The sequence below is a fragment of the Aspergillus candidus genome (genome assembly GCF_002847045.1).
Source record: "Aspergillus candidus strain CBS 102.13 unplaced genomic scaffold BDW47scaffold_29, whole genome shotgun sequence".
Taxonomy (NCBI): Eukaryota; Fungi; Ascomycota; class Eurotiomycetes; order Eurotiales; family Aspergillaceae; genus Aspergillus; species Aspergillus candidus.
In genome coordinates this window covers 63,056-87,489 of record NW_020194034.1, presented here as the reverse complement: position 1 = coordinate 87,489, position 24,434 = coordinate 63,056, and the positions used below count along the sequence as shown (strand labels likewise).

The following is a 24,434-nucleotide window of genomic DNA, read 5'->3' as shown; positions in this document are numbered from 1 at the left end:
AACAGCGGTAAGCACAAGCCCCATCCACAGTGGATCTGGCGCCGGTATAGAAATCTGTATGGGGATTAGAAGCCATACGCAAAACCATGGTGAAATGTATCAAATACGCGATACCTCTTGATCAACAAATAACAGATCAATATCCCCACTGATAACGCCGTAAAAAAACCACTCATTTCACCCACCTACCTTAGTAACTACTCAATGGATCATCGATTTTCCAACTTACTAGTCAGTAGCCCAGTCAGAGTCACCTATCCCATTTCGGGGATTCAGCAGGTCGTCCCCCCCCTCGACTCTCGCTGTGCCACGTTGAATAGGCTACACCCGTTTTGGACTCCCTCTCTGCGCCCCCCACAGAAGCCAGGAAGTCACCGGGTATGGGGTACGTAATGTATCCGTCCATCTTGCTAACAATATGAGTCTTCTTCTTCATCTTCCGGATCGGATTATTCTCACCTGTTGCAGTGATTGTTGCATAATATTAGAACCACTGGTGGACTCTACCGACCAGTGTACCTATCCAGATTGGACAGTGCGACCCATGCGAATTTTCTAGATGCGAGTCTGCCGATACTACCACCACCACCAAGTCAAAAGAAGAAAAATGCCCTTCCAAGTCATCTTCAACTGGCGATCTCTTCCCTCACTCTACTTACTGCCGAGTACACCTTCGCATCCCTAGTCCGTCCATCGCAAGGTAGGAGATGCCGTCGGGTCACACCCAAGAATAGTACCACTCACCACTTACCACTAACTTACTCCCCCGTGAATATCCCATCCCATCCAAACTGAACATCTCTCCCCCCCCCCTCCCCCCCCACACACCACCCCCTTCACAGCACACACACAGGCACAGGCACAGGACCTACCAATCTCGGATAATTAATCATATTTCCCTTCCTCAGTCCTCAGCCCGTGATAGAAGGTTCAGTAAAAACCATTGGGTAGCAATGCTATGACCCTGTTTTGTAAACTTCAACAAAAGTAAACTCTAGATATCTCTACCTGATTTAGTTGGCTTTGGCTGTCTATCATTTCTTCGCTGTTCACTGGAGGTACATGGGAGGTACCTACAGTACCTCTAGAGTACGTACAGTGCAATTAGAACAAGGCCTCGGGACGAGCCCACCGTACCACGCGGGTGTTTCCCATGGTTCGGGGGTGCCCGCGCGTGGCTGGCTCAGTTCCGACCATGGATATTCAGTACTGTACACTTGTACACTATCTACTACGAAGGTACAATGGATGGTATGCCAAGTTCCTCGGGCTTTCCGGGCAACTCTTAGAAACTAATAATAACAATCATCATCAAAATAAAATAAATCGATAAAATAACTCATACAGTCCATTAAAGACCTCCATAGTAATATTGACATTGACATCATTATTCCCGCAGCGTCATTTTATCCGTTATCCGTTATCCCGTCTTTGGGGAGAGTGCTTGCCCGGTCGTAGTCGCAGTCAGACGATCCAACACTATCCTCTTGACTCGCCGAGCCAGAGAGAAATGGACTACTCCTACTCCAGCAAGTTAGAGCGACCCTCGGAGTAGCCGCCTCTGTGAACGGTGGGTGAGTCTCGGGTGACCCGTGAGAGTCGAATCAAGTTGGGACTAGTAGTCTACATTCCCTGCTTTTATTGGGCCACAATCGGCACTGGCCCGTTTATTGTCACGTGTTATCCCGTTATGCTACGGACTGTGAGTATTGGCTTATATAACAATCGTACACGTTGTTCGAGGACGGACGGACGGACTAACGGCGAGGCGAGAGGATGGCTAGTCGTGGCATGGCATGGCATGGCGGTCAGGATAGGTTTAAGCATCAATGACCTAATCATCTATCTCCCGGTAAACACGGTGGATACGATGGAAGACGACCGAGTCATCGCAAAGTACGAAGGAGGATCGTTTCATTGTTTCATACGGGCAGTGGTTTGATCTTGCAGCGGCCAGAATCGACTCAGACTCTTTTGTCGGTATAGTGCAGAATCTATGATGTACCTATGTATGGACAGACACAGTTGTTTCATCCACCAAGCCGCCCCTCCAGCCCAATCCCACCTACTCAGCGACACCGCTTTTTGGCGCCTCTAGAGCCTAGTAGGCCTACCTCCCTGTGATTGGCACTCGCGGGGGGAAAAAAGAGGGCCGCGTGAACCACCCTTTAAGCTCACTAATGCGAAGGTGAAACAGCCCATTCTTATGCTACTGTTACCCGGACTGGTAGACAGAATGAGCCGTTCGTGGTGTCTCGGAAACAACTTCTATTCTTCTGATGAAGATAGGGGCGTAAAACTAACTCCGCTGTGGTCTCTCTACGATGGCACGAGCGCGGGGGGAGAGCGAAGCGCTTTGTCGCCAGAAGCTGGATTTACTTCCGCTATAGCGTTGACCGCGGGATATGTCAAGAGCAACGACCAGCGAAGCGTCTCTTTCCCCGGTCGGAAGCCCATCCTGATCAAAGTACCCTACCCGTTCTTTTGCTCGATCGAGGTGATCACAATAGCATCCTTAGATAGGATGCATGTCTCTACCCAACATCGTCATAGCATCATCCCCAGCCAGTCGATAATCAATCAACCCCTTATCCTCGCAGCCCACTTCCTCGATAGGAACTAGTTACTAGTTACTAACATCTACTCCATATTCACTCCGCAATATCCGATGAAGCGAGGGGAAAAGAACTCGCAAGTAAGCAAATGTAAGGTACGCTAACCAGTGGCCCCCACTCCATCTCACTATTCCAGAAACATGGAAGGCCTTGGGCTAATCATAGGACGATGGGGGCGTGGTAGGGTGGGACCCGCTAGACAGCTGTGATCGCCAGTGGAAAGAAGTGGGAGAAGGGGGGGTGGGTGATAGGCTGTGCCATGTCCACTACATTTTGTGCGAAGAATGTTGGAGGCTACTAGTGTCTGCCATCTGTGATTCTATGCAGGTTATGCATGTCTGGCTTTCACCTTTCCGGGTTGCTCACGGACTCGATTGATGAGATGGTTTTTGGGTTCTGGGTTTGGGTGAGTAATGTTGCCCAGTTGCTTTGCCATTTGGTTTTCCTTTTTAGTGTCTATTTTAGGTGTCTTTCTCAGTTGTCTTTTGTTGAGTAGGTAGGTAGGTACCTTTGTCACGGTAGGCGAGCTACCAGAATATGACGAAGACATGCACACCAGTCAGGGCTCATGCATGCCCAAGTTCCCCAGAAAGAGGATGGATACCTACACATGTGCCAGACAAATTACTGCACCTACTGGAGAGTTTTCAAATTTAGGTTTAGCTGCTCCTTGTCCCCCCAACTATATACATCTAATACACATGTCTATATAGTATATTCCCCTAACCAAGGAAAGTATATCCGTGTACCTTTATCTATTGTGAACATAGGGCATCTAGCCCGGTGACCAGCTTTTCTGCCTGATCTGCTTTTCCATCCATCATCCCTGTTCAAGGTTGCAAAATAACAATGAGGCTGTCGGTGCCCGGGTCGATTGAAGTCCAGACATTACTCCATCTTCATGTCCACTGAGCTGAACAAAAGAGGAGAAAGATAATATAAAATAATACAAAAAAAGTAATGCCGTGCCGCTGTCTATGTCTATACACGGAGTATAGACAGCCGAGAGGAGGGAAAGTAAGTAGGTAAGTAGGTAAGTAGGTAGGTAGAGAGGAGATCGATCCAAATCCAAGTGGCTGTGTTGCGCCCCGTTGATCAAAGAACGCCTACCTACTACCGATCTAGGCAGTCACTTCTCTGCCTCCCAAACTTTGCTGTAGACATCGTGGCGCAAAGAGAGATCATTCTCTTGGTTATGATCCACTATTTCCTGCTCTGGCTTCACCTACATACGACAGGTATCATTCTCCCACCAACCTGATCCTCATGCTGACATCCAAAAACGGACACGAAACGGGCAAAGCCATACCCAAGTGGCGCTTTCGTCATCACCAGCCTGATAAATCACTATGGGGGGGTGACCACGGCAGGGCACACGATTACCCCGTTTCTACCTAGATGGGTATGATCTCGGGTTGAAAGCCTACTAGGCACAGTACACTACCTCCGACCACACCCCAGAGGTCACTAATTGAGCCTCGTTTGGGCAAAACGGGCCAGGCTGCTAGGGGGGAGGGGGGTCACGCTGCGCCCTGCTGGCTATGATTGCGACAGGTTGATCGGATGCATGGATGTTGCGCTCGGGCCTTTTCGGGCGCATGTTAGAAGGGGGGAGGTGAGATGGACATTCCTAGGAGGGTAAGTACTTGGGTGGTTAAGTCGCTGAGGTATTTGTCGCGATCTATCTTTAGGTGATGGTTTCTGAGTGAAGCTATTCTCTGTCGGAGTTGGGAAAGTGGAATGAGATATGGTGGACTTTGTTGCATCGTCGTGGGGTTGTTGAAGACTGGAATATTGTAGGTACTCCGTAGTTCGGGTCTGGGGTACGAGGCTGGATCTGGTGATTATCGCTTCCCCGCCATAGTGGCCGTCAGAGATGTTAATGACTCATTTGAGTAGTTGTGAAGATAACTTAACTATGCAGACAAACTATACAGGCAATTTGGGGATCGCTGCTAGCATCAATACTATTCACCATTGAGAGAAGAAATGGCATCCCGCCACCAACATTACCAGCATGCGCATCGCGTTGGACTCCTCACGGGAGGTGTATCACCCAGGCGATCTACTCCGGGGACGAGTCATCCTAGGTCGTCCAGAAATCGACACCATTCGGGGATCACTGACAATCGCCTTTACGGGTCGGTCGACCATCTCTCACACGCGCTTCAGCATCGCCAATTGCGGTGAGATCGTGCTTTTCCGATCAGAATGCTCTCTCTACTCTGGAGATCGTCCAGCAACAGAGATGCCACCAGGCGGATGGCCCTTCATTTTCGCATTCCCTAATGTCACAATCCCAGCCCCGGAGACCAACTCTGGGAGCACGCTCGCAGAGCGCTTCCCGAGTGACGATGACGAATGGGAGGAGGGGAGCACATACCGTCTACCCCCGTCGACCACCTTCGAGTTCCCCGACGGAGTCATAACCGGCCACATCGAGTACCTCCTACGCGCTATATGGCGACCTCGACAAGTCCGCGACGGCTGGCCCAAGATATCCACCCTCTCGCTGCCGTTCGCTCCTGGCCGTCGCGAGAAGAGCCCCCCGTCGCGCCTGGTCACCCTGCGTAGCACCCTGGAACTCAGCTACATCGTAGATGCAAAAGCCCGTTTTCGCCCGGTGTCTTTCTATGACCGCATGCGTCTAGGAGCGCACATAACATGCGCCAGCTTCCTCCTCCAGGTAACTGTCGCCGCGACGCAAGTCATCCAGGGCGCTCGCATTCCCATTGAGCTCCTCCTGCGCCTTGCCCCAGACCAACAGCCACAGCAAAACCACCAGCCAACGCCACCAGTCTTCTTTCACTCTTTCACGGCGCACACGGAGATCATCACAAGCGTTGCCCGCGAGGAGGGGCGGTACACGTCGGAAAGGACCGTCGTTCTGGGCATGAGGCGGCTGAACGAGCCGCTCGTGCTGGATCGGCCTCTGGATGTCAACCGTCTGCTGGATTTGGCTACCGGGGTGCTGGGGCCCGACTTGGTGATTGCAAACGCGATGCGTCGGCATAGGCTTTTTCTCTGCTTCGAGTTGTCTTGTCTGGAGAAGTTGCACTTTTTTCGGTTCGATATGCCGCTGGTGGTGCTTGCTTCGTTTTATGCGGAGAGGCCGCCGGGGGTTGGGGGTGGATTTTGAGGATGAGGTTATTGGGGTTGTTGGGTAGGATGCTTACTTACCTACCTCTGTCCATATGGTGCTTTTCGGTCGATTGTATATATCCATCATGACTGCATGGTTTTGGTTCATATGGAATAGGTGCATTTAGTTGGACATAAGTATTGAGACCCAACTAACCATTTAAAGGGTCGTAGCCAAAAATACACGACCATGTTTTAGCACAGCCCATCTTAGACCCTTTCTTTCTATTTTACCCGTCAAGCCCAATACCCAACGACCTTGTCCTCCCAGCCCATCAGAGACATATTCTAGTGTAACAGCCACTCAACAGCAACAATCAAACAGACACTGTCATACAAGAACAGCACGGAACACGCCTTCCGAGCGAATACCCTCTTCCAATCAAGCCCAAGACCACGCTGATCCCCTGTTCAACACCCAGACCGACCTGTTCGCTGATAGGTATTAGACCCTGGTCCCACCAAAGAAACATTGATATCATGACATCATTCCCTGATTCGGACCGCCTCCGTTTGATGGAACAAGGGAATAGATCTCCTCTGTTGTGTTCCTTGGGTCTGGGTGCATACGATATCATATTTGGCTTGGAAGATGGGCCCTGACGTCAGTTGCCACGCTGCGAAGGCAAGAAACTGATCAAGACATATAAGTTCGATGGGTGATCTACTTGTGGAGAAAGATATGTCCTGTTTTTTTTTTTTTTGTTTCCTTGCTTTATATTGATTTATTCTGCATCGGCCGGCGTCTGCTTGTGTCTCTTCATCCCAAAAGTCTTCTTGCTACAACTGAATCACTCGCTACTGTTAGCTGTCACTATCGATCCCACTTCTACCACTTGTGCTTATCGATAAGCAACTCCCTATTCCTCCACACGTGACACCAGAACTGCCAAAAAATCCCGCCACGTCATAACCAGACCGAGGAAAGACCAATCAAGTCATAGCGTCCTTGGAGATTGGATCAGGTCATTGAAACCAACCGAACCGACATTTCTCTCTCCGCTCCTTTCCAGAGTTTTATGCCCATCATCTTTGGGATTTCCCGTCATTAAATTCAATCATTTGAGAACTGGAACCGACTTTTGTCGACATCATGTCCGACTCCACGCTCTACCTATATACCTCCCTGACGGCGGGGTCCTCTCACATCATCACCGCTACCTCCCGCTTGGAGACGATTCTCAAGGCCAACAAGCTGCCCTTCCGGGCCCTGGATGTCGCCACCGATGACGCCGCCCGAAAGCTCTGGGGCCGCCGCTCCAAGGGCAAGAAATTGCCAGGGCTTGTCAAATTCGGAAATGTAGTCGGGGTATGTTCTCCTTCCTCCTTATCTCCGTCGTCTCCTTTCCCGTGACTTTGACCCCTTAAATCCGGGTCCATGTATAGAAGAAAGACATGCTGACAACGCACGCAGGATCTCGAAGAAATTGAAGAATGGAACGAATACGGTGAGCTGAGGATGCAGATTGAAAGCGTCGAAGACTTCGGAGATTCTCTCCCTGCAACAAGCTACCCCACAACCTCCGCAGCTACAACATCCACCTCCGCCGCGGCGCCGGCTTCCGCCCCTAAACAGAGCACGATCAAGATCCAGAACCCGCCCTCCAAGGAGGAGCACAAGGAGGCTTCGATCCCGCCCGCGTTGCGCCAGGCTGGTGAAGAGGCTGCCGCCAAGGCTAAGCAATTGTCGTCGTCGCCCGCTCCCGCTGCCCCTACCCCTGCCGCAGCCGTAGTAGACGAGAAGAGCGAGGTGTCTGCCTCCAAGGTCGAGCAGTCGTCGTCGTCGCCCGCTCCAGCTGCCCCCGCTGACCCCACCCCCGCCGCCGCCCCTGCAGCAGCAAAGATACCAGAGGACGGCAAGAAAACCGAGGAGGAGCCCAACCGTACGGCGCAGGCCGCTCCAACCGACGCGCAGACCGCCACAGAAAGCGAACAAGGCGCGGCCGCGTCCACCACTGTACGTCGAGAAAAGAGTTCAGTGGCGCCGCCTGAGATTAACAGCTCGTCCAGTCCTAAGGGGGGGCCCGAATCAACACCAGCAGAAGTAGGAGAAGCAGTAGGGGAGGAAGAAGCAGTAGGAGGAGAAGGAAAAGGAGGAATGGGCGTTTCCCGACCCCAGCGACCACGCCTAGTACCAGAGATCGCAGCGGAGTCATCAGCAAACTTCCACGCCGACAGTGCCCAAGCCCTCGGGTTAGTCCAACACCACCGAGGATCCATCGTATCAGCCACGTCGCCCGAGGAGAAAAAGAAGGTCGCCCAGGACCTGCGCACGTCTGTCTCTGGCGGCCAGGCAGAAGATGTTGTTGAGTCGTTGCGGGCCGAGAAGGCTAACCGTGGTAGCGAGGGAGAGCACGAGGAGACGATCGAGGAGGAGCCTGCTGGCGTGGATGAGATGGCGGCGAGGGTCCAAGAAGCGAGGATTTGAACCTGGATTTGAGTTGTCGGTGTTGAACGCCTTGTACCAAAATGGCTTTGTTTTACAGCTTGCTGGTTGTGTGATCGCTTTTAATTTTATCCTTGTATATAGATACCTGTCTTTTTTTTTTACCTTTCTCCCCGTTGTTTCTGCCTTATGGCTTTCTGTTTCGGTTTACTTCTCACACATATTTGCCCCTTTGGATTTCTTTCCTTTCCTTTTCAGTCTACACGCTGGTGGTCCTTCAAATTGGTAGGGCAATATTCTAGTTCTGCACGGATGACATATGTCTTGTCTTGTTATTTCAGCCTGAATCATTGATTTTGTTATTATCATTATCCAACTGCCATATGACTAGCTCTGTTAGCAGTAGATATTATAGTAAGTGTAGGTAAGTAGTAAGTAGTAAGTAGGTGGTAGGTAGTCAAGATCAGATGAAATAAAATAATAGGTAGGGTATAGTATAAAACCCAACCATAACAACCCTGAATCCCGAATTCTAATTAGAAAGAAAAGAAAGGAAGAGGGAAGGAAGTAATTATGATGATCTGAATCGCCCGTCTGTTTGTCTCTTTTTTGTCTTCGTTACCCGTCCGTCTGTCCGCCCGTCCGCCATATGCATGCAATGAGAAGGATAGAAATAAATGGAAAGAAAAGAAAGAGAAAAATAAAAGAGATCGCCAATGACCCGTATAAATAAGAGATAAAATAAAAGGGGAAAAAAACAGTGAAGAAATAAGGTGATAATATAAAATAACTAGAAAAAAATTAAATTACGCTTTTCGGTACTTGTCAACCGCAGACCGGAGCTGCTTAATGACGTCAGCGGGATCCTGGGCGCCAAAGATCGCCGAGCCAGCGACGATGACATTGGCACCGGCCTCGGCGGCCTGGTCGACTGTTCCGACGCCCAGCCCGCCGTCAACTTCGATGTTGAGGTCGGGGTATCGCTCGCGCAGGGCTGTCACTTTGGGGAGTTCGGAGGCCATGAATTTCTGGCCGCCGAAGCCGGGGTGGACTGTCATGACGAGGACCATCTGGTTTTGCCAATGTTAGCTGTTTGCTTGCTTGCTTGCTTGCTTGCTTGATTGATTGGTAGAAGGTAGATTGGTGGATTATTTGGTGATGTAGTGTAGTAGGTGGTAACTCACATCCGGCCGCTCAATCTCCTCCTTGCTCTCGAGGATCTCCCACAGCACGTCAACGGGCGTATCGGGCTTAATGGCGATTCCGGCATGCATGCCCTCCTCGTGAATATACCGGATGAGTTCGCGCGGGCTAGTCTTGCGCGTGGTGGCGTAGTCGGTGGGCTTTGTCGCGGCGGAGGAGGTCACGGCGGCTTCGTAGTGGAAGCAGTAGAGGTCGCAACCGGCGGACTTGAACTCCTTGACCCATTTCTGGGGCTATATATTTCACAGCAAAAACAATCAGTATCTTGTTTGAAAAGATAGGCCATTGTGATGAGGGTCTTTTCGGATTGTATGTACCTCTGCGATCATCATGTGGCAGTCGAATGTCCCCCGGCCGCTGGGTTGAGCTGGACGCTCGACGTGGGTCCGGATCTTGCTGACGACGGGAGCTCCCATGGTCATGTTAGGGACGAAGTGACCGTCCATGATGTCTACGTGCAGCCAGTCGGAACCCTGGGCCATCTTGGCGGAGCATTCGCTGCCCAGAGTGGCGAAGTCTGCGCTCAGAATGGACGGCGCGATGATTGCGGGGGGAGACATGATGCTGATTTCCACTGGTAGATGCAATGGAACGGGATTGTCAAATGTATAGAAGGTGGAGGTGGAAGGCGTGGGGGGTAAGGACGGATCTGTCGTTATCGGTTGAAAGATGTGGCGGCGGGATGGAGGGGCACTGGTCTGGAGCAGCGGGAGGGAGAGTGGGAGCGAAGTAGTCCGGACGGAGGACGAGGGTCACGATACTTTTTTAAAAGACGAAGACGAGCAGTGCGTGAACGTAAGGAGCGATAGAATGGTGACCTGGTGGGTTGGAAAAAAAAATTGGGACTCTATCGGGCGATAAACAGAAAAAAGGAAAGAAAAAATCTGAACTAAATAAATAGAATTAAATAAAATCGAAAATCGACATCACCGCCATTTCCGGCCAACCTCAGTCCGGCCGCGGAGACTGTTGTATAGCATGACTAATCCCCGGAGATGAACTTATCGTGGTGACGCATCCGTCAGGAAACAATGAACCAGGTTGTTAATGAGTCCAGAACAAATTCATCCAAACTGTCACATTGCCAAGTCATCCTCCCCTTGATAGCTGCCCAGGCAATTAGGATGGAATGGGTCGAGCCAGTAACAAACAAACCAGAAAAATAAGACTCAAGTCAATAGAACCTCAAGCTCTCATTAGACAGAGGGCTAGGGCCAAGCCTTGCACGTGGCCCGACAGTATCAAGAAAAGGATTGAATACTTAGACTTGAAGGACCTGACTGGATTCTGATTGTTGGATGTCCTCCGTATGATTAATAATGTTGGATCATCAATGGCGTTTGAATGGCGTTGGGAGCCGAGACTCTGATCCTGTGATAGCAGATCTAGGTCGAATCCGCTCGATCGAGTTAAGATGGTCCAGCCATCAAGACAGGGGAAACATCGGAAAATCCCTACGGCATGAGTGTAGTCGTTAGTACGAAGCAGTGGGAGATGAATCCAGCCAACGATCCTCCTCATTCTTTTCTGCGGGTCACGGGGACTGCTTCCTCCTCTTGGCTGCATCTCCCCAATTGGTCCCTCAACACTTGTTCCAATCCAAATAGAAATCTTGCTTTCCCACCCAACTGTCCCTGGCCCAGTCGTCACCATTTCATCCGGCTCTATATCCGATGCACCATGGTCGGCTGACTTCCTTCCCCCCCCCCTGCTTGGTTGATCGTTGTTGGTCCCCAATGTCTCCCAATTGTCCGTGCTCCACCGCGTCGGGTTTCCCTTTTCTGTGCTTTCCGACCGGTTTGGATGCCATCCCAAAGACAGAGTAGGAATTACCGGAGAGGAGCTGGCCCTTATCTTGGAAGATCCATCCTACCTACTGTCGGTCTATATGGATGACGACAAGTGCGTTGGTCGGCCCACTCCGGGCAGCAACGGATCGCCCTCGAAAAGAAATTCAAAAAAGGAAACCAAAAGAAACCCGAAGGAAAATGATTGGAAAGAAAACAAGAATAGATCATCAATCAAACCGGGATACTGTGGGCAGAAAGAGGAATCAGAATGAATAGTCACTGAGGGTGCGGTTTGATCCGTGCGTGGAAAGAGGGCCAGTGATCTTCCTCCGTCCCCTCTCCTCCCCTCTAGCCAAGGCGTTCAATTCTAAAGATAGATCGCCGGCGCTTATGCCTCACCAATAAGACGCACAATCATTCGGCCAACCACCCTCCCCATGCTTGAAGAGCGCTTCTTCACAGGGAGTCCTCATCATTTCTCCCCATGATTGGTGTGCCCATTGCCGCCAGGGTGATGCCACCCAAGAGAGCAAGTCGCTGATTGCTCGAGGGTGGCCCAAAGCGTCGCGCTGGCCCTTCGACACCCAATCAGGTAGCCAGCTGCTGGAGATTCTGCAGGGGTTCTTGGTTCTGCGTGCACAATGCTGCAGTAGTTCCTGCAGGCCATGGAAGAGGCGCCCTCCATCCGATCTCCCCTCCTTTCGAAGCAGTCCTATATATCAGCGCCGGGCACGACTGATCGGGCGGGGGCTTCATTTGCTCCTTCATGGTGGTTCCTCGCGATTTTCCTCTGTTGCAGTTGATCCTATTGGGCGTTGTTTTTGTGTTTATTTGTGCCTGTGGCTCTGGAAGCTAGGCCATCCATCATTCGTTCCACACCTTAGTTTTTACAACAACAACAACTTGAATCGACGACCCGTTGATCGGTGTCGAGTTCCATTTACAGATTCTGTCGGTTTTTCTGGAGTGATACACCATGACCACCATCAGAGGTCCACCCTTCCGGCCGGTCCGGGGGACGAAGCTAAATACGATACCCGAAGACTTGCGCGAGTTTCAAGAATCGGATCAGCATGATGCCAACCAAGCCGACCAGAGAGGACGGACAGACCAGAAGGATGAGGCGGCGGGCCAGGCAGGATTCAACCCAATCGCAACGTTAGGGCCCCGGTTGAAGCTCAAGACGACCAATCTACCCCCCTCCTCGAGCATGAATCGTTTTCTCTCACCCATGTCGGCTGGGTCCATTTCTTCGTGCTCTGATACGGAATGGCAGCGCCAGATGGAACCATTTGACGAGCTCTACGACGCTACCGATGATGAGTCCGACCTCAGCGACGATTGTACGTCCATCTCCACCAGCACACGGCCCACGAGCCTGGCCACTCCGACGACCAGACATTCATTGACGTCCCCCGTCAATCGCAACCGTTATCCCCGCCTGAAGATCCCTGCGTCCGAGACGTGGCCATCGCTCCACGGAGGACCCAAGAGTTCACCCGTCCCGCCAACTCCACCTCCGAAGATCCCGGTGTCACCAGCGGCGTTGTCACTGCTGTCACGCTCGGTACCGGCAGCTCATGCCCCACCGTCTTTGGACGGCGGCAGTGTTTCGTCGGACCAAGTATCCAACATCAGTGCCCCGGCAACCCCGGATCTGCAATCTCTCCCCGACGCGGATTGGGAAGCCCAAGATGTTCACATCCGATCCCGGATCGAGGGCGATCGGACACCGGACGTGTCGGACCGCGAACCGGACTCGGACGTGCAAGATATCGAGATCGCCCTGGAGAGTCCCGATGATGACTGGCAGCGAGTGCTCGGAAATTTCCCTTCCATCCCGGGCCGTTCGACCGCTCCACCGGCGCATATCGAAGCGGGCCCCTCGCGTGAACATACACCATCCGACAACGGTGTTTTCCTGCCGGAAGGTGCGATGGCTACGCTGAGACACATCCCGCTGGATAGGACGCCAGATCCCTGGTCGGAGGGCTCGGATGCGGATGAGGAGATGTGGGAGGTCCACGGGATCCCGGAACGCCCCCGAAGTGCCGGCGATGCCACCCCAGCGTCCGCCACATCGGGACACAGCTTTAGCAGCCTGAGCATCCCGTCCCCCGGTGGGTTTTTTGCTTCGCTGGGGCCACGAGCACGTCATACCTGGTCGATACCCAAAGGCGCAATGCCGCCATCGTCTGCCGTTGCTGAGCGATTCTACAATTTGCCCTTTGGGCGGGACGAGGGGGAAATCGTGGAACAGGTCATCGAGTGCCGTGATATTCCCACAGACGACCAACCGACGGCGGTATATGCCCCCCCTACGGCGATTAGGATGCCCCCCAAAGCTGAAGGTCACGTTTTTGGGGATCAGCGAAGTCCCATCAGTCCTGGTCCTGAAGGAATTTCTGAGATTTCGAGGCCCGTATCGACAAACAACCTGGACGAACAGGATGAGACCTACGAGGAAGAATTGCAGAAGAGAGCAATGGCGAGTCTGGACAGAACTAGCGTTTGGCTCGCTGCACAACAATCCTATCTCTCCGTCCTTCGAGAAAGCAACCCGGTGAACTTACCCGATATTGCGAGCGAGTCCGAGGTAGATGAACCCAATGACGACGCCCATCAAGAAAGCCCGGAAACCAACGGCAAAAGGGCTGTCCGGTTCGCCCAAGACGTGCCCGACGCACCTAGCTCCGGCCCTTCGGCCTCAGCTAGCAAGGATTCCATCTACTGGCGGGGCTTTCAATCGGTCCGTCAGCTGTCCAGCGAGAATGACACCTTCCTGCACCGTCACATGCGCTTTGACGCCGTTCAGTCCATCCGGCTTGGCTTGCCTAGCCTGCATGTCAGATGCCTGCAAGGGTACTACGAATTGAACGACCCGGGCCGCCCTCCGTACAAGGGCCCTTTCTCGAAGGCTCCGCGTAACTCGGTGATAGCCACGGAGCTGGCAGAAAAGGCGCAGTTTTCCATGATCGAGAAGGAGCAGTCCGTGCTAGCTCAGCTCAGCCAATCAATGTGGGCCATCGATGCCCTCAAGTACATCAATGGTGGACATCTCCTCACCAGCCCCGCAGCGAAGCGGTTGTCCAGCTCCTCGTCAAAAGGCCGTCGACGTTGTATGAGGGTCTTGGATCTCGGTGGACATGCATCCTGCGAATGGGCTTGGCACCTTGCGCATGACCACCCCAACTCGAAGGTATACACGGTCTATACCGAGCGCCAGGCGGTCAACCCCGGAATCAAGGGCCCCGACAATCACCGCCAGGTTGCGGTCAGCCAGCTGTGGAAGCTCCCATTCCCCGACAACAAGTTCGACGTGATCTCAGCTCGCTCGCTCCCGGCCCTCCTCAAAGCGGAGCGTCCCGCGAACGCCGAGCAGGACGAGTACGACCTTTGCCTCCAGGAGTGTCGTCGATGCCTCAAGCCGGGGGGATATCTGGAATACTTCGTCATGGACGCCGAGGTAGCACAGGCAGGGCCATACGCAACAGCCACATCCGTCGAGTTCGCATTCAGTCTCAAGACCAGAGGATACGACCCGACCCCGACGAAGAGCTTCCTCGCCCGTCTCCGCAAGGGTGGATTCGAGGGAGTCAAACGCGCCTGGACGTTCCTCCCGATGGGCGTCGAGCCGGCCCCACCGCAAGTCCCGCGCGAGACGCCCGAGCCCCGCGTCAAAAGCCAGCTCGAGGCGTACGAAGCGGTCCACGGGCCCATCGGCAGCACGGCGGATATCGCCAGCGTGGCGGGTCTCTTTGGCGGGTGGATCTGGGAGCAGTGGCTGCTGAAGCTGCAGATGGAGATGGGTCGCGAGCGCGAAAAGCTCCTTGAGGGAGTGGGGGCTGTGTTTGACGAGGGTCGCAAGAATAGCGCAGGCTGGACCTGCCTGACCGGATGGGCGATGAAGCCAAAACGCTAGACTCTGACTTGGGTGAACCTGGGCTGAGTCTGGCGATTTTCTTCGTTGTCTTTTATCTGGTCTTCCACTTTCCTTTTTTTTCTATACTTGTTTTGGCATTACTGGGACCACCTGGGATGATTATCATGATACCCTTTACAGCACCCCGGCGGTGTCATAATCTAATAATGAGTTCGCGCGTGAGAAGCTGGGGATGAGTGGTTGTGGTCATGGAGGAGTGATGCGGCGGGACTATGGGGGTAGAGTTGTATGATAGTTCCAATCCACCAAAATGATCAAAACAGTATAATCTATTGCATTAAAAATAATCACTCAATTAAATTTGTCTTCGGGAGACCTGGTGGTTGGAGTGTATGTGTTTCGCACCAAGAATCAGCCTTAAGCAATCGGTGGAACTCACGTGACCGCCCGGTTGAGTCCCGCCGATGCCATCACGGAGGTAGGAGCTTGGCCGCGGGACTGATTTGCACACATCACGACGACCTAGTTTCTTCTTTCTTCAGGATCACGCTTGAAGACCGCTCCTATCTAGTTTCATGAGGCCATGCGAACGCGACATCTACAACAACATAAATAACAACAACGATAACACCCACCGCAAAACTAACGACACCCCGCCGCAATCATGCTCTTCTTCAGGTGCGTCCTCCACCTCACCTTCTTGAACTCACTTTGCAACTCTCTCCCCTTCTCCCTCTTTCTCACTCTATATATATCATAACTAACCTCAAATCCAAATCATAAAGCTTCTTCAAAACCCTCACCAACCAAACCGTAACCATCGAGCTCAAAAACGACATCCGCATCCGCGGCACCCTCAAGTCCGTCGACCAGTACCTGAACATCAAGCTCGACGACGTCGACGTGCTCGACCTCGACAAGTACCCGCACCTGTCGTCCGTCAAGAACATGTTTATCCGGGGCAGTGTGGTGCGCTATGTTGTGCTGCCGCGGTCGGAGGTTGATGTGGGGTTGTTGGAGGATGCTACGCGGAGAGGTATGTTTTCCATTTCCTATGCTTGAGGGGTTGGGTGGGGTGGTTTTATTGGGTGAGAGGCTAATGCGGTTCGTCTGGGTGGTGTAGAAGCTGCGAATCAAGCTGGGAAGGCGAGATGAGTGGTTATTTTCGGGATTTTCCGTCCTTTTTTTCTTCTTCTTCTTATCTCTCGCTTTCGACTAAACAGACCACGGCGCTATTCCGATACACGCCGCACTGCAGGGGTATCACCAGTTTGGTCTAGAGGAGGGCGCGGGGTATCATGTGTGGAACGTAGGATACTATCAACGAGGATACCAGATATCAACGAGGCCGGGGCGATTACGACTGACGAATTCAAAACAGTCGGGACCACCACAGGGTCGAGGATGGGGCGTTTTTGTTTTTGGGCGTGCTGCTATCAGTGTCTATGTCTATGTCTAATTGTCTTATCATGAACCATCCATCGTCTGCCGCTTGGCTAATACCATCTATGTGTCGTTCTGGTGGACGACTGTTTTGATATAGACGGCTCATTATTGGCAATATCAATGATCTGGTGCCTAGAAAACCAGGCTCTGTGTAATCATGTCCGGCAGTTTTCGACTTCTGATTTGCTTAATATAGAGTTAGAATACCCCTTGTCTGGACCATCTATAGTTCTATGCAATAAGTCTGCAATTTCATCCCCCGCAACGTGTAATGTTATTCCACAACTATACATAAAGGATATGTATAAATCAAAGTGACCAATACTATTACAGTATCGACTACAAGTTTCGTACTGTATACACCCTGACACACTGCCACGTGTTGTACTACTTCATGCACTATCTTTGTACCAATTAATCTCTACGCTGTCAAGCTTCTCCTGAAACAACACCGACTCCCATCCTTCCATTTGTTGTCTTGAAATGTGGCCATCTCCCTATTCCTAGATCTCAAGAGCCAGCCTATCTCCGAAAGTGAAACCTTGAGATATGGAAGGACAGGTGTTGTGATCCATCGCGATCGCCCAGGCCATCAAGATACCATTGCGGCATCCTTGGAGTAGCGACTCCGACGTGGACATCAATATTAAAGTGATTCAACATGAGCAAGATGTCTATCGCCGGTTGAATCTCCCTGGCTCGGTCGACGGAGTGGTGCCCTGCATTGGACTGGCTGAGAATGCTATCCACCTTGCCCGCATGGAGGGGGGAGACCTACGCGCCTACTAGCAAAACAATAACAAGCGAGTATATCGCCCTGTTCAAATTGCATGGCTGCGGCAGATGGCATGCGTCTTGGAGCAGATCCACGAAAGACGCATTCTCGTCGCTGACGTTGCTACTCGCAAGTTCCTTCTTGACGAGAACATGTGCCTCAAACTGTGCGATTTCAGTGGAGCGACTGTTCTCCCGCTTGAAACAATATGCATGGAGAAAGTCGACGATAATGGCTTCTCAATACAAACAGACATCGGCCAGCTTGGCGCCGTCATGTACGAGGTTATCACGCGGCAGAAATCCGAGATTGACCTTTTTAGAGACAATGCACCGGATGATGGTCGGGCTGCTTGGCCGCAACGGGCTGAGCTGCCTAATACTGATGGACTCTGGCTCGGGTGGGTTATGGAGAGGTGTTGGACTGAAGGGGGGTTTCGAAATGCGGGCCGTCTGGCTCTGGCTTTGGAGTTTGTGGGGTTGGATGTGCCTCATTACTTGAATGGCGTGTAGGATGGGGCTTTGCAGAAATTCCGGTCTATACTGGATTTCAGGATGAATTGTAGATTAGTGTGGGCTATGGACTAGGGAAGCATGGATGTCCGATCGTGGTGGAGTAGGTTGCGAGAAGTATAGAGCGCCACCGGATGAGCTTTAGGGTTAGAATATAACTTAAAACGTTCATCTGCTTTCCATCTTGCGATCCAGCATCTATGCATCTATCCTGAATCTGCATGTACCTAATTAGTATATTGAATCCAATATCCTTGCCCATGGAGTTGTTATACCTCCCATCCACTCGCCACCTACAGCATCTGTAGCCAAGCTGATAACCGACACAAGTGGGTCAAAAAACGACACTCACAACGAATGACGAATCGTGCCTGACAAGATCTTTCGGACCCTCAATTTTTTTTAACCCTTTTACGGTCCCCGACTCTAGGCTCTTACTACTACTTGTTTTAGTATTTAAACGTTCACCGTGCTAACTATCTGTTCGCTACCCCCGCACATCTGTCCCTCCTTGAGTTCTGGTGATAGTTTGTTTCAACGTACTTGGGTTCAAACTGGCTGCGATTAAAGTCTACACGTCTCGAGAATAGGAATTGTTTCGCAATATGCAGCATCCTGATCGTGATGTTGAACCTGCGGCGCCCGCTGAAGACCAGCCTTTGCTGCAGTCGGCGTCCGCGCCTGAGGCCATGTGGAAGCCTCCGCGTGGGTTTGTCTGGATTCAAATAGGTAATTTTTCTTCCTTTCTTTCCATATTTCTTCTTTTCTCTTATCCCCTGAAGAGGAATAAAGAAGACAAATAAACGTACAATAAAAAAAAAAAAAACAAAAAAAAAAAAGGAAAGAAATGAACTAACCAATACAGCAATAATGTCCAACGTCTTCCTATCCGGCTTCGACGGCACTATCACGGCGTCGACCTACGCGGTGATCAGCTCCGAGTTCAACGCCGCCAACACGGCCTCGTGGCTGACCACTTCGTACCTGATCACCAGCACGGCGTTCCAGCCGCTGTACGGGCGGTTCTCTGACATCTTCGGACGTCGCACGTCATTTTTCACCGCCACGATCACGTTCATCGCGGGGTGTATCGGCTGCGGTGTTGCGCAGGATATCGTCACACTGAATCTGATGCGCGCGCTGACGGGGATTGGCGGGGGTGGGTTGATGACTATGGGTGAGTTCTTCTTCTCTCTCTTTTTTTCTCTTTTTCTTTCCCTTTTATTACTGTCGCTTGTCGTCACAGTGCGTGAATGTCGCTGACAGCTCCAGCAACGATCGTCAACTCCGATCTCATCCCTTTCCGCCGTCGCGGCATGTATCAGGCACTGCAGAACGGGATGAACGGCTTCGGAGCCGTCTGCGGCGCCTCGTTCGGCGGATCCATCGTCGACACGATCGGCTGGCGCTGGTGCTTCATCATGCAGGTGCCCGTGGGCATATTCGCCCTTGTCACCGGCTACCTGGTGATCAACCTGTCGTCGCCATCGTCCAACGGGCTGGTACAGCCAGGCCAGGGTCTGCGCGCGATCTGGAAGTACGTTGATCTGTCGGGCGCCTGTCTGCTGATCCTGGGTCTGTCCAGCCAGCTGGTGGGTTTGAGTCTGGGCGGCAACGAGCTCCCGTGGTCGGATCCGTGGGTTGTTGGATCGCTGGTCGGCAGTGTCGTGCTGCTTGCGTTATTTGTGTTCGTTGAGGGAACTACGTCGGCTATTCCGTTGATTCCGCTGCGTATGCTGAAGGGTGTTTTGCCTGTCGCGACGCAGATCTCTAACGTTTGTGTTGGAATGGCTGCGTATGCTGTAAGTTGTGTCTGGAATATAGGTGTTGTGTGAGTGTGACGCTGACTATGCAGTTTCTGTTCACCCTTCCGCTGCTCTTCCAGGTTATCTTGCTCGATTCGGCCTCCAAGGCTGGGGCCCGCCTGGCTGTCCCGTCGCTGGCTGCTCCCATTGGGAGTCTCGTCTCTGGCATTGTGATGTCACGCTGGGGAAAGCTCGCGCACCTGGTCCGCACGGGAGCCGCCTTGATGTGTATTGGTAACTTCCTCGTGATGCTGCTGCAGTTCAACGACTCTGAATGGAAGTATTATGTCTATGTCATCCCTGCCAGCTTGGGACAGGGCATTGTCTATCCCGGAATTTTGTTCACGTTTTTGGCGGCGTTCGACCACGCAGGTAAATAACTCCTTTTCCCTTTCCAAGAAAGAAAAGCGACGATCTAACCCAATAGACCACGCTGTCTCCGCCTCAACTGTCTACCTAGTCCGCTCGCTGGGTACGGTGTGGGGCGTGGCCATTACGTCGACGATTGTTCAAAACACATTGCGCTCGGGTCTCGCAGAGGCCCTGAGTGGAGTACCAGATAAATGGAAAGTAGTATCCCTGTCTTGCGTGTGATTTACTGGTTTGATTTTTCCAGTCCCACCCGGGCATTTGGCTGATCTGGTTTATCTTCCCCTAGCTCATTGACGACATTCGTCACTCCGTCTCGGCAATCTATACGCTTCCCCCTGAGGTGCAGATGGCCGCGCGCCTGGTGTATTACCGCGGGATTCGACTATCGTTCCTGGCGTCTGCCTGTTTTGGGCTCGTGGCGACCATCGCGGCACTGTTCACGCGAGGAAAGGGGCTCCACCGGCCCGGCGAGGCGTAGGCCTATCTTGTTGTCATGACCCCAACATCGGGGTCTCAATTGTGGGTATCAGGGAGGACTAGATTGAGAACTTGACGTGGAAGAGATAAGGTAAGTGAAAATTGAGGAGGGAATTCGAATATTCCAGAGGTCGGTGAAGAAGGAACTCTATCAGGGGAGGGTCTGAATTGGGTTTACAATCCAATCGGGTGGCTGGTATGACGCCTTGAAGGACTGCAGTGTCCTAGATAGAGCTAGAGCGCAGTAGCTCGATAGGCGTATCCAATCCACTCGTTCGATTATCAGCAAGCCGTGATAACGCGTAGGGTGGAAATCCTCGTGCGGAGATAGCGTTGGGCGTAAGAATTGCCTATCTCGCTAGGGATCATCGGACGGCCGAGTTCGTATCATTCGGAGTCAATAGATAGTGAAATGCGGGGAGAGGCGAATACAGCAAGACATTGGCTGCTTCCCCGCAAAATCCATATGGTTCACTCGGCAATGTGGACTAATTCCGCCGTCATTCCGCATTTGTTCGAGGCTTGATGTGTCGATCGTCACGATAGGCACTGCAGGAAACTTGATAAGCTGTCCGGTGTCACTGTCATGCTGTCCTAATTGAAACATGTTAATCAACTGGGGCATCTAGATAGGTAATCATTGGTCGTCACATCCTGCTCTCACTGGCTGGCACAGAAATGAAAGAAAGTCAAAAGGAATTCACTGTAGGAAGTAGTAGCTTAATATGTTGCCTCCCCCCGAACATACGAATTCCATCAGACCATATTCAATACACATCAGCCCATACCATGTCCGAGACTAAAAGCCCATCGTCAGTATCATCGTCCTCGAAGCCCCACACGAACGATGCCTCCGCCGTACCGGAAATCGAACTAGCCACAGGCCAGGTCGTCACGGGCCTCGAGGTCGCCCCGTTACGGCGCCAATTCAGTATCTTCAGCATCATCGCAGTAGGATATAACATTTCCAACAGCTGGGTGGCCATCGCCACCAGTTTCTCCATCGCCATCCAGTCCGGCGGCGCTCCCTCGCTGCTTTATGGCATTATAGCTGTGACAGTCGCCATGGTGGGCACGGGGATCACACTGGCGGAGTTGGCCAGCGTCTATCCCACCGCGGGTGGACAGTACCATTTCACATCCATCCTGGCTAGTCGGCGCTGGAGTCGAGGGCTCTCGTACTTCAGTGGTCTAGCGGCGGTGTTTGCGTGGATTACACTGGCGGCGTCGATCGCGTTGGCTGCCACTCAGGCTCTGATGGCTATTGTCATCCGCTGGCAGCCTGGGTATGTGTCTGCCCCGTGGCACTATTTCCTGGTGTATCAACTGTTCAATGCATTGATGGTGGCGTACAATGTGTTTCTGACGGGGAAGACTTTGTGGGTGTATAATGTGGGCTGTATGTTTTTGTGGGAGGTTGCAAAAGATAGAGGTAGTGGAGGTTAACTGACGTGATGCAGTCATCCTGTCGATGGTCACCTTCATCGCCATCACGGTCACATGTCCCGCCAGCGCCCACACCACCATCGACTCCCACGCGGTGTGGACTTATCTCGTCAACGGATCCAACGGCTGGCCCGATGGTGTCTCCTTCCTGACGGGCTTGTCCACACCGCAGTTCATGCTCTCCGGGCTGGACGCCACACTGCATCTGGCCGAGGAAGCCCTGCAGCCAGAACGCATCGTCCCGCGTGCGGTGATGGTTACAGTGTTGATTGGGTTTTTGACCGCATTTCCCTTTTCTATTTCAGCAATCTACAGCTTCAAGGACGTCTCGGCGTCACTGGAGTCGCCAACTGGGTATTTCTTCACCTGTCCTAAAGAGAGAACGGGCGGTGGTAGACCGAGGGGAGGTGGACATAGAGAGTGAAAACGGAGAAAGAGAGAGACAAATGCTAATAAGATGATCCAAACAGCTTCCCCGTCTACTTCATCTGGGAAAAAGCGACCTCCTCCCCCGCCGCAGCAACAGTCTTCATGACGGCCACCTGCATAATCACTTGCGTCGCCCTCAACGCCGTACACCAGACCACCTCTCGCCTAACATGGTCTCTGGCCCGCGACGAAGCCCTCCTCTTCTCCTCGCATCTCTCAAAGATCTCCCCCACCCTCCACGTCCCCGTATACGCCCTCGTCGTCGACGGCGTCTTCGTCCTCCTCCTCGGCATCGTCTACGTCGCCTCCACCAACGCCTTCAACGCCTTCATCGCCTGCACCGTCATCGTCGCCCAGATCTCTTTCGCCGTCCCCGCTGCCCTGCTCCTCTGGCGTCGTCGCGATCCCAACTACCTGCCGCCGAATAGAGCCTTCTGGGTCCCTGGGTGGGTGGGCTGCGCGTCGAATGTTATGACGATTGTTTGGGCGGTGATTATTACGGTTTTCTTTTGCTTTCCGGCTGCGTTTCCGGTGAAGGGGGGGAATATGAGTGGGTTTATCCTTTCTTTCGTTCTTTCCTACCTTCGTTCCTACCTTCGTCCTTTCCCTCGTTCTTTCCCTCATTCTTTCCTTCTTTCTCCTGTTGCGCCTATTTTGAGTGGATTTGAATACCATCCCGTGAAAGACTGCTAATCGACTGTGTAGATTATGCTGCGGCCGTCTTAGCAGCTATGGTGGTCATTGGGGCTGGCAATTGGTGGCTGTATGCGAAGAAGCATTATCATGGGCCGAGGCTGGAGTTGTAGTTGTATATACTATCTATATATCTATATCTATATCTATATATTCCCGCCTATCTAGTTATCCAGATTATACCTATGACAGATCCTACACATACATTGAGAATTTCTTTTGACGAACATACATTGACAGAAAAAACAGATCAAAATCCGTTCCTGTCAGCCCTATATGGTATATTCATCCAAATCCAACATAACCTATGACTCCCACAATCATATATATTATATTAAAAAAAGAATCACTCAACTTTCACAATCCGCCCACTCTCCACCTCATACAAATACCCCGTGACAGGCACATCCAGCACAAGCGGGTTCTCCTTCAGCAATTTAATATCATCCAGTACACTCTGTCGCAGATCCCCGAACGGCAGAAACGCGACGTGGTCTGCGTTCTGGCCCAGCTCAGTCCGGATCTTACCGCGGATTACCTCGTCTGTGAAGAGTAGCATACCGCAGTCCGTCTGTACAATTTTTATATTAGCTTGTGCCATTTCTGAGAAGTAAACAGGAAGGGAGGGTGAGAGTAGGGGAAGTACATGATGCACGATGACTATCTCCCGAGTCCCTAGCAACTGCTGCGAGATGACCACGCTGCGGATGGCGTCTGATACGCGGCCGCCGGCGTTGCGGATGACGTGGGCGTCGCCTTCTTCGAGTCCGAGAGCGCGGGCGGGGTCTATCGTTGTTAGTGTGATGCTATAGGGGATACTACTGCAGGTGGAAGAGGTGTGAAAGGATTGAGACATACCCAGTCGCGCATCCATGCATGCTATAACCGCTACCTTGCTATATGTTGGAGATCATTTGTTAGAATGCGTCGCAGAATAGTGATTCTGGGGAGGATCAATGGGTGAAGTACCGCTGAGGAGGCAGTTGCAGGCCGCCTTTGTCGAAAGAGGCGGCATACTCGGCGTTCGCGGCCTCGAATTCTTTCGCGACGGACATGGTGGTGTCTAGTCTCTTGCTTTGAGACTTGACGTTCCAGGGAGGAAGATGCTGATTTTCGGTTCCTAGGAGGGGTCTCAGTATATAAGGAACCTGGCATCCCCGCAAGGCGGAGATGTGGCCGATGTGGTTAACCGGGTTGTAAATTGCGTGATAGATACATCGGAGAGTCGCGGGAAACCCGTCGAATCGTCTTGGTGTTATCGCGGCTATCGCATCAGTGTCGATTGCACTCCAGTTGGAGTCAAGTAAGGCGTCGCGTTGGAGTTCATTGTCGTAATCTGACTTGATTGTCAAAGGTGATCTGCGCGTGGACCCAGTGATGTGTTGAGTTGGGAAGTGAACGATTGGTTGTACCATGAATTGTTGTGTGGTTGGTTGTTGCCCACCTATGGGGCGGTGATTA

The 24,434-nt window shown here is 52.2% G+C and overlaps 11 protein-coding genes across 11 annotated transcripts; 7 read left to right on the top strand and 4 right to left on the bottom strand.

Annotated features, from left to right (window-relative positions):
- Positions 1 to 4,632: 4,632 nt before the first annotated feature.
- BDW47DRAFT_118210 (uncharacterized protein) lies at positions 4,633 to 5,754 on the top strand (the record flags this gene model as incomplete). Its single annotated transcript, XM_024815179.1, has 1 exon — positions 4,633 to 5,754. One exon carries the CDS (start codon positions 4,633 to 4,635, stop codon positions 5,752 to 5,754), a length of 1,122 nt encoding a protein of 373 aa, XP_024671123.1.
- A 129-nt stretch (positions 5,755 to 5,883) lies between these two features.
- Positions 5,884 to 6,464, bottom strand: BDW47DRAFT_107398 (uncharacterized protein). Its single transcript, XM_024813001.1, has one exon. It carries the CDS (start codon positions 6,332 to 6,334, stop codon positions 6,074 to 6,076), a length of 261 nt encoding a protein of 86 aa, XP_024671122.1. The 5' UTR covers positions 6,335 to 6,464; the 3' UTR covers positions 5,884 to 6,073.
- Positions 6,442 to 8,566, top strand: BDW47DRAFT_39910 (uncharacterized protein). Its single transcript, XM_024818929.1, has 3 exons — positions 6,442 to 7,065; positions 7,171 to 8,061; positions 8,152 to 8,566. The coding sequence occupies exons 1-3, from the start codon at positions 6,850 to 6,852 to the stop codon at positions 8,182 to 8,184; spliced, it is 1,140 nt and encodes a 379-aa protein (XP_024671121.1). The 5' UTR covers positions 6,442 to 6,849; the 3' UTR covers positions 8,185 to 8,566.
- BDW47DRAFT_107396 (ribulose-phosphate 3-epimerase RPE1) lies at positions 8,567 to 10,243 on the bottom strand. Its single transcript, XM_024813000.1, has 3 exons — positions 9,663 to 10,243; positions 9,327 to 9,578; positions 8,567 to 9,212 (listed from the first exon to the last, which is right to left on the bottom strand). The coding sequence occupies exons 1-3, from the start codon at positions 9,903 to 9,905 to the stop codon at positions 8,949 to 8,951; spliced, it is 759 nt and encodes a 252-aa protein (XP_024671120.1). The 5' UTR covers positions 9,906 to 10,243; the 3' UTR covers positions 8,567 to 8,948.
- On the bottom strand, positions 10,239 to 11,118 carry BDW47DRAFT_39842 (uncharacterized protein). Its single transcript, XM_024818928.1, has one exon. The coding sequence runs from the start codon at positions 10,996 to 10,998 to the stop codon at positions 10,531 to 10,533; it is 468 nt and encodes a 155-aa protein (XP_024671119.1). The 5' UTR covers positions 10,999 to 11,118; the 3' UTR covers positions 10,239 to 10,530.
- Positions 11,119 to 11,759: 641 nt separating this feature from the next.
- BDW47DRAFT_39788 (uncharacterized protein) lies at positions 11,760 to 15,134 on the top strand. The gene has a single exon (XM_024818927.1). It carries the CDS (start codon positions 12,112 to 12,114, stop codon positions 15,055 to 15,057), a length of 2,946 nt encoding a protein of 981 aa, XP_024671118.1. The 5' UTR covers positions 11,760 to 12,111; the 3' UTR covers positions 15,058 to 15,134.
- A 399-nt stretch (positions 15,135 to 15,533) lies between these two features.
- BDW47DRAFT_107392 (Sm-like protein LSM2) lies at positions 15,534 to 16,566 on the top strand. Its single transcript, XM_024812999.1, has 3 exons — positions 15,534 to 15,696; positions 15,804 to 16,054; positions 16,142 to 16,566. Exons 1-3 carry the CDS (start codon positions 15,683 to 15,685, stop codon positions 16,171 to 16,173), a joined length of 297 nt encoding a protein of 98 aa, XP_024671117.1. The 5' UTR covers positions 15,534 to 15,682; the 3' UTR covers positions 16,174 to 16,566.
- Positions 16,567 to 16,584: 18 nt separating this feature from the next.
- BDW47DRAFT_118206 (uncharacterized protein) lies at positions 16,585 to 17,751 on the top strand (the record flags this gene model as incomplete). Its single annotated transcript, XM_024815178.1, has 3 exons — positions 16,585 to 16,623; positions 17,053 to 17,178; positions 17,254 to 17,751. 3 exons carry the CDS (start codon positions 16,585 to 16,587, stop codon positions 17,749 to 17,751), a joined length of 663 nt encoding a protein of 220 aa, XP_024671116.1.
- Positions 17,752 to 18,213: 462 nt separating this feature from the next.
- Positions 18,214 to 20,997, top strand: BDW47DRAFT_107390 (MDR family MFS transporter). Its single transcript, XM_024812998.1, has 6 exons — positions 18,214 to 18,480; positions 18,617 to 18,928; positions 19,024 to 19,553; positions 19,607 to 19,928; positions 19,984 to 20,126; positions 20,215 to 20,997. Exons 1-6 carry the CDS (start codon positions 18,357 to 18,359, stop codon positions 20,404 to 20,406), a joined length of 1,623 nt encoding a protein of 540 aa, XP_024671115.1. The 5' UTR covers positions 18,214 to 18,356; the 3' UTR covers positions 20,407 to 20,997.
- Positions 20,998 to 21,194: 197 nt separating this feature from the next.
- On the top strand, positions 21,195 to 22,973 carry BDW47DRAFT_132151 (putative choline transport protein; the record flags this gene model as incomplete). Its single annotated transcript, XM_024817497.1, has 3 exons — positions 21,195 to 21,804; positions 21,866 to 22,205; positions 22,322 to 22,973. 3 exons carry the CDS (start codon positions 21,195 to 21,197, stop codon positions 22,971 to 22,973), a joined length of 1,602 nt encoding a protein of 533 aa, XP_024671114.1.
- Positions 22,974 to 23,319: 346 nt separating this feature from the next.
- Positions 23,320 to 24,028, bottom strand: BDW47DRAFT_126567 (beta-class carbonic anhydrase; the record flags this gene model as incomplete). Its single annotated transcript, XM_024816572.1, has 4 exons — positions 23,320 to 23,544; positions 23,620 to 23,759; positions 23,832 to 23,869; positions 23,943 to 24,028. 4 exons carry the CDS (start codon positions 24,026 to 24,028, stop codon positions 23,320 to 23,322), a joined length of 489 nt encoding a protein of 162 aa, XP_024671113.1.
- Positions 24,029 to 24,434: the final 406 nt, after the last annotated feature.

Bases quoted from the DNA above. Each gene is read 5' to 3' on its own strand.
- BDW47DRAFT_107396 (XM_024813000.1), bottom strand. From the start codon at position 9,905: ATGTCTCCCCCCGCAATCATCGCGCCGTCCATTCTGAGCGCAGACTTC. The intron at 9,579-9,662 runs GTACATACAATC...TGAAATATATAG, and splicing joins GCCACATGATGATCGCAGAG to CCCCAGAAATGGGTCAAGGA. The intron at 9,213-9,326 runs GTGAGTTACCAC...TGGCAAAACCAG, and splicing joins AGGAGATTGAGCGGCCGGAT to ATGGTCCTCGTCATGACAGT.
- BDW47DRAFT_39842 (XM_024818928.1), bottom strand. From the start codon at position 10,998: ATGGTGACGACTGGGCCAGGGACAGTTGGGTGGGAAAGCAAGATTTCT.
- BDW47DRAFT_107390 (XM_024812998.1), top strand. From the start codon at position 18,357: ATGCAGCATCCTGATCGTGATGTTGAACCTGCGGCGCCCGCTGAAGAC. The intron at 19,929-19,983 runs GTAAATAACTCC...CTAACCCAATAG, and splicing joins GGCGGCGTTCGACCACGCAG to ACCACGCTGTCTCCGCCTCA. The intron at 20,127-20,214 runs GTAGTATCCCTG...ATCTTCCCCTAG, and splicing joins GAGTACCAGATAAATGGAAA to CTCATTGACGACATTCGTCA.
- BDW47DRAFT_107392 (XM_024812999.1), top strand. The intron at 16,055-16,141 runs GTATGTTTTCCA...TGGGTGGTGTAG, and splicing joins GGAGGATGCTACGCGGAGAG to AAGCTGCGAATCAAGCTGGG.
- BDW47DRAFT_107398 (XM_024813001.1), bottom strand. From the start codon at position 6,334: ATGATATCGTATGCACCCAGACCCAAGGAACACAACAGAGGAGATCTA.
- BDW47DRAFT_39910 (XM_024818929.1), top strand. From the start codon at position 6,850: ATGTCCGACTCCACGCTCTACCTATATACCTCCCTGACGGCGGGGTCC. The intron at 7,066-7,170 runs GTATGTTCTCCT...CAACGCACGCAG, and splicing joins AATTCGGAAATGTAGTCGGG to GATCTCGAAGAAATTGAAGA. The intron at 8,062-8,151 runs GTTGAGTCGTTG...GGCGTGGATGAG, and splicing joins GCGGCCAGGCAGAAGATGTT to ATGGCGGCGAGGGTCCAAGA.
- BDW47DRAFT_39788 (XM_024818927.1), top strand. From the start codon at position 12,112: ATGACCACCATCAGAGGTCCACCCTTCCGGCCGGTCCGGGGGACGAAG.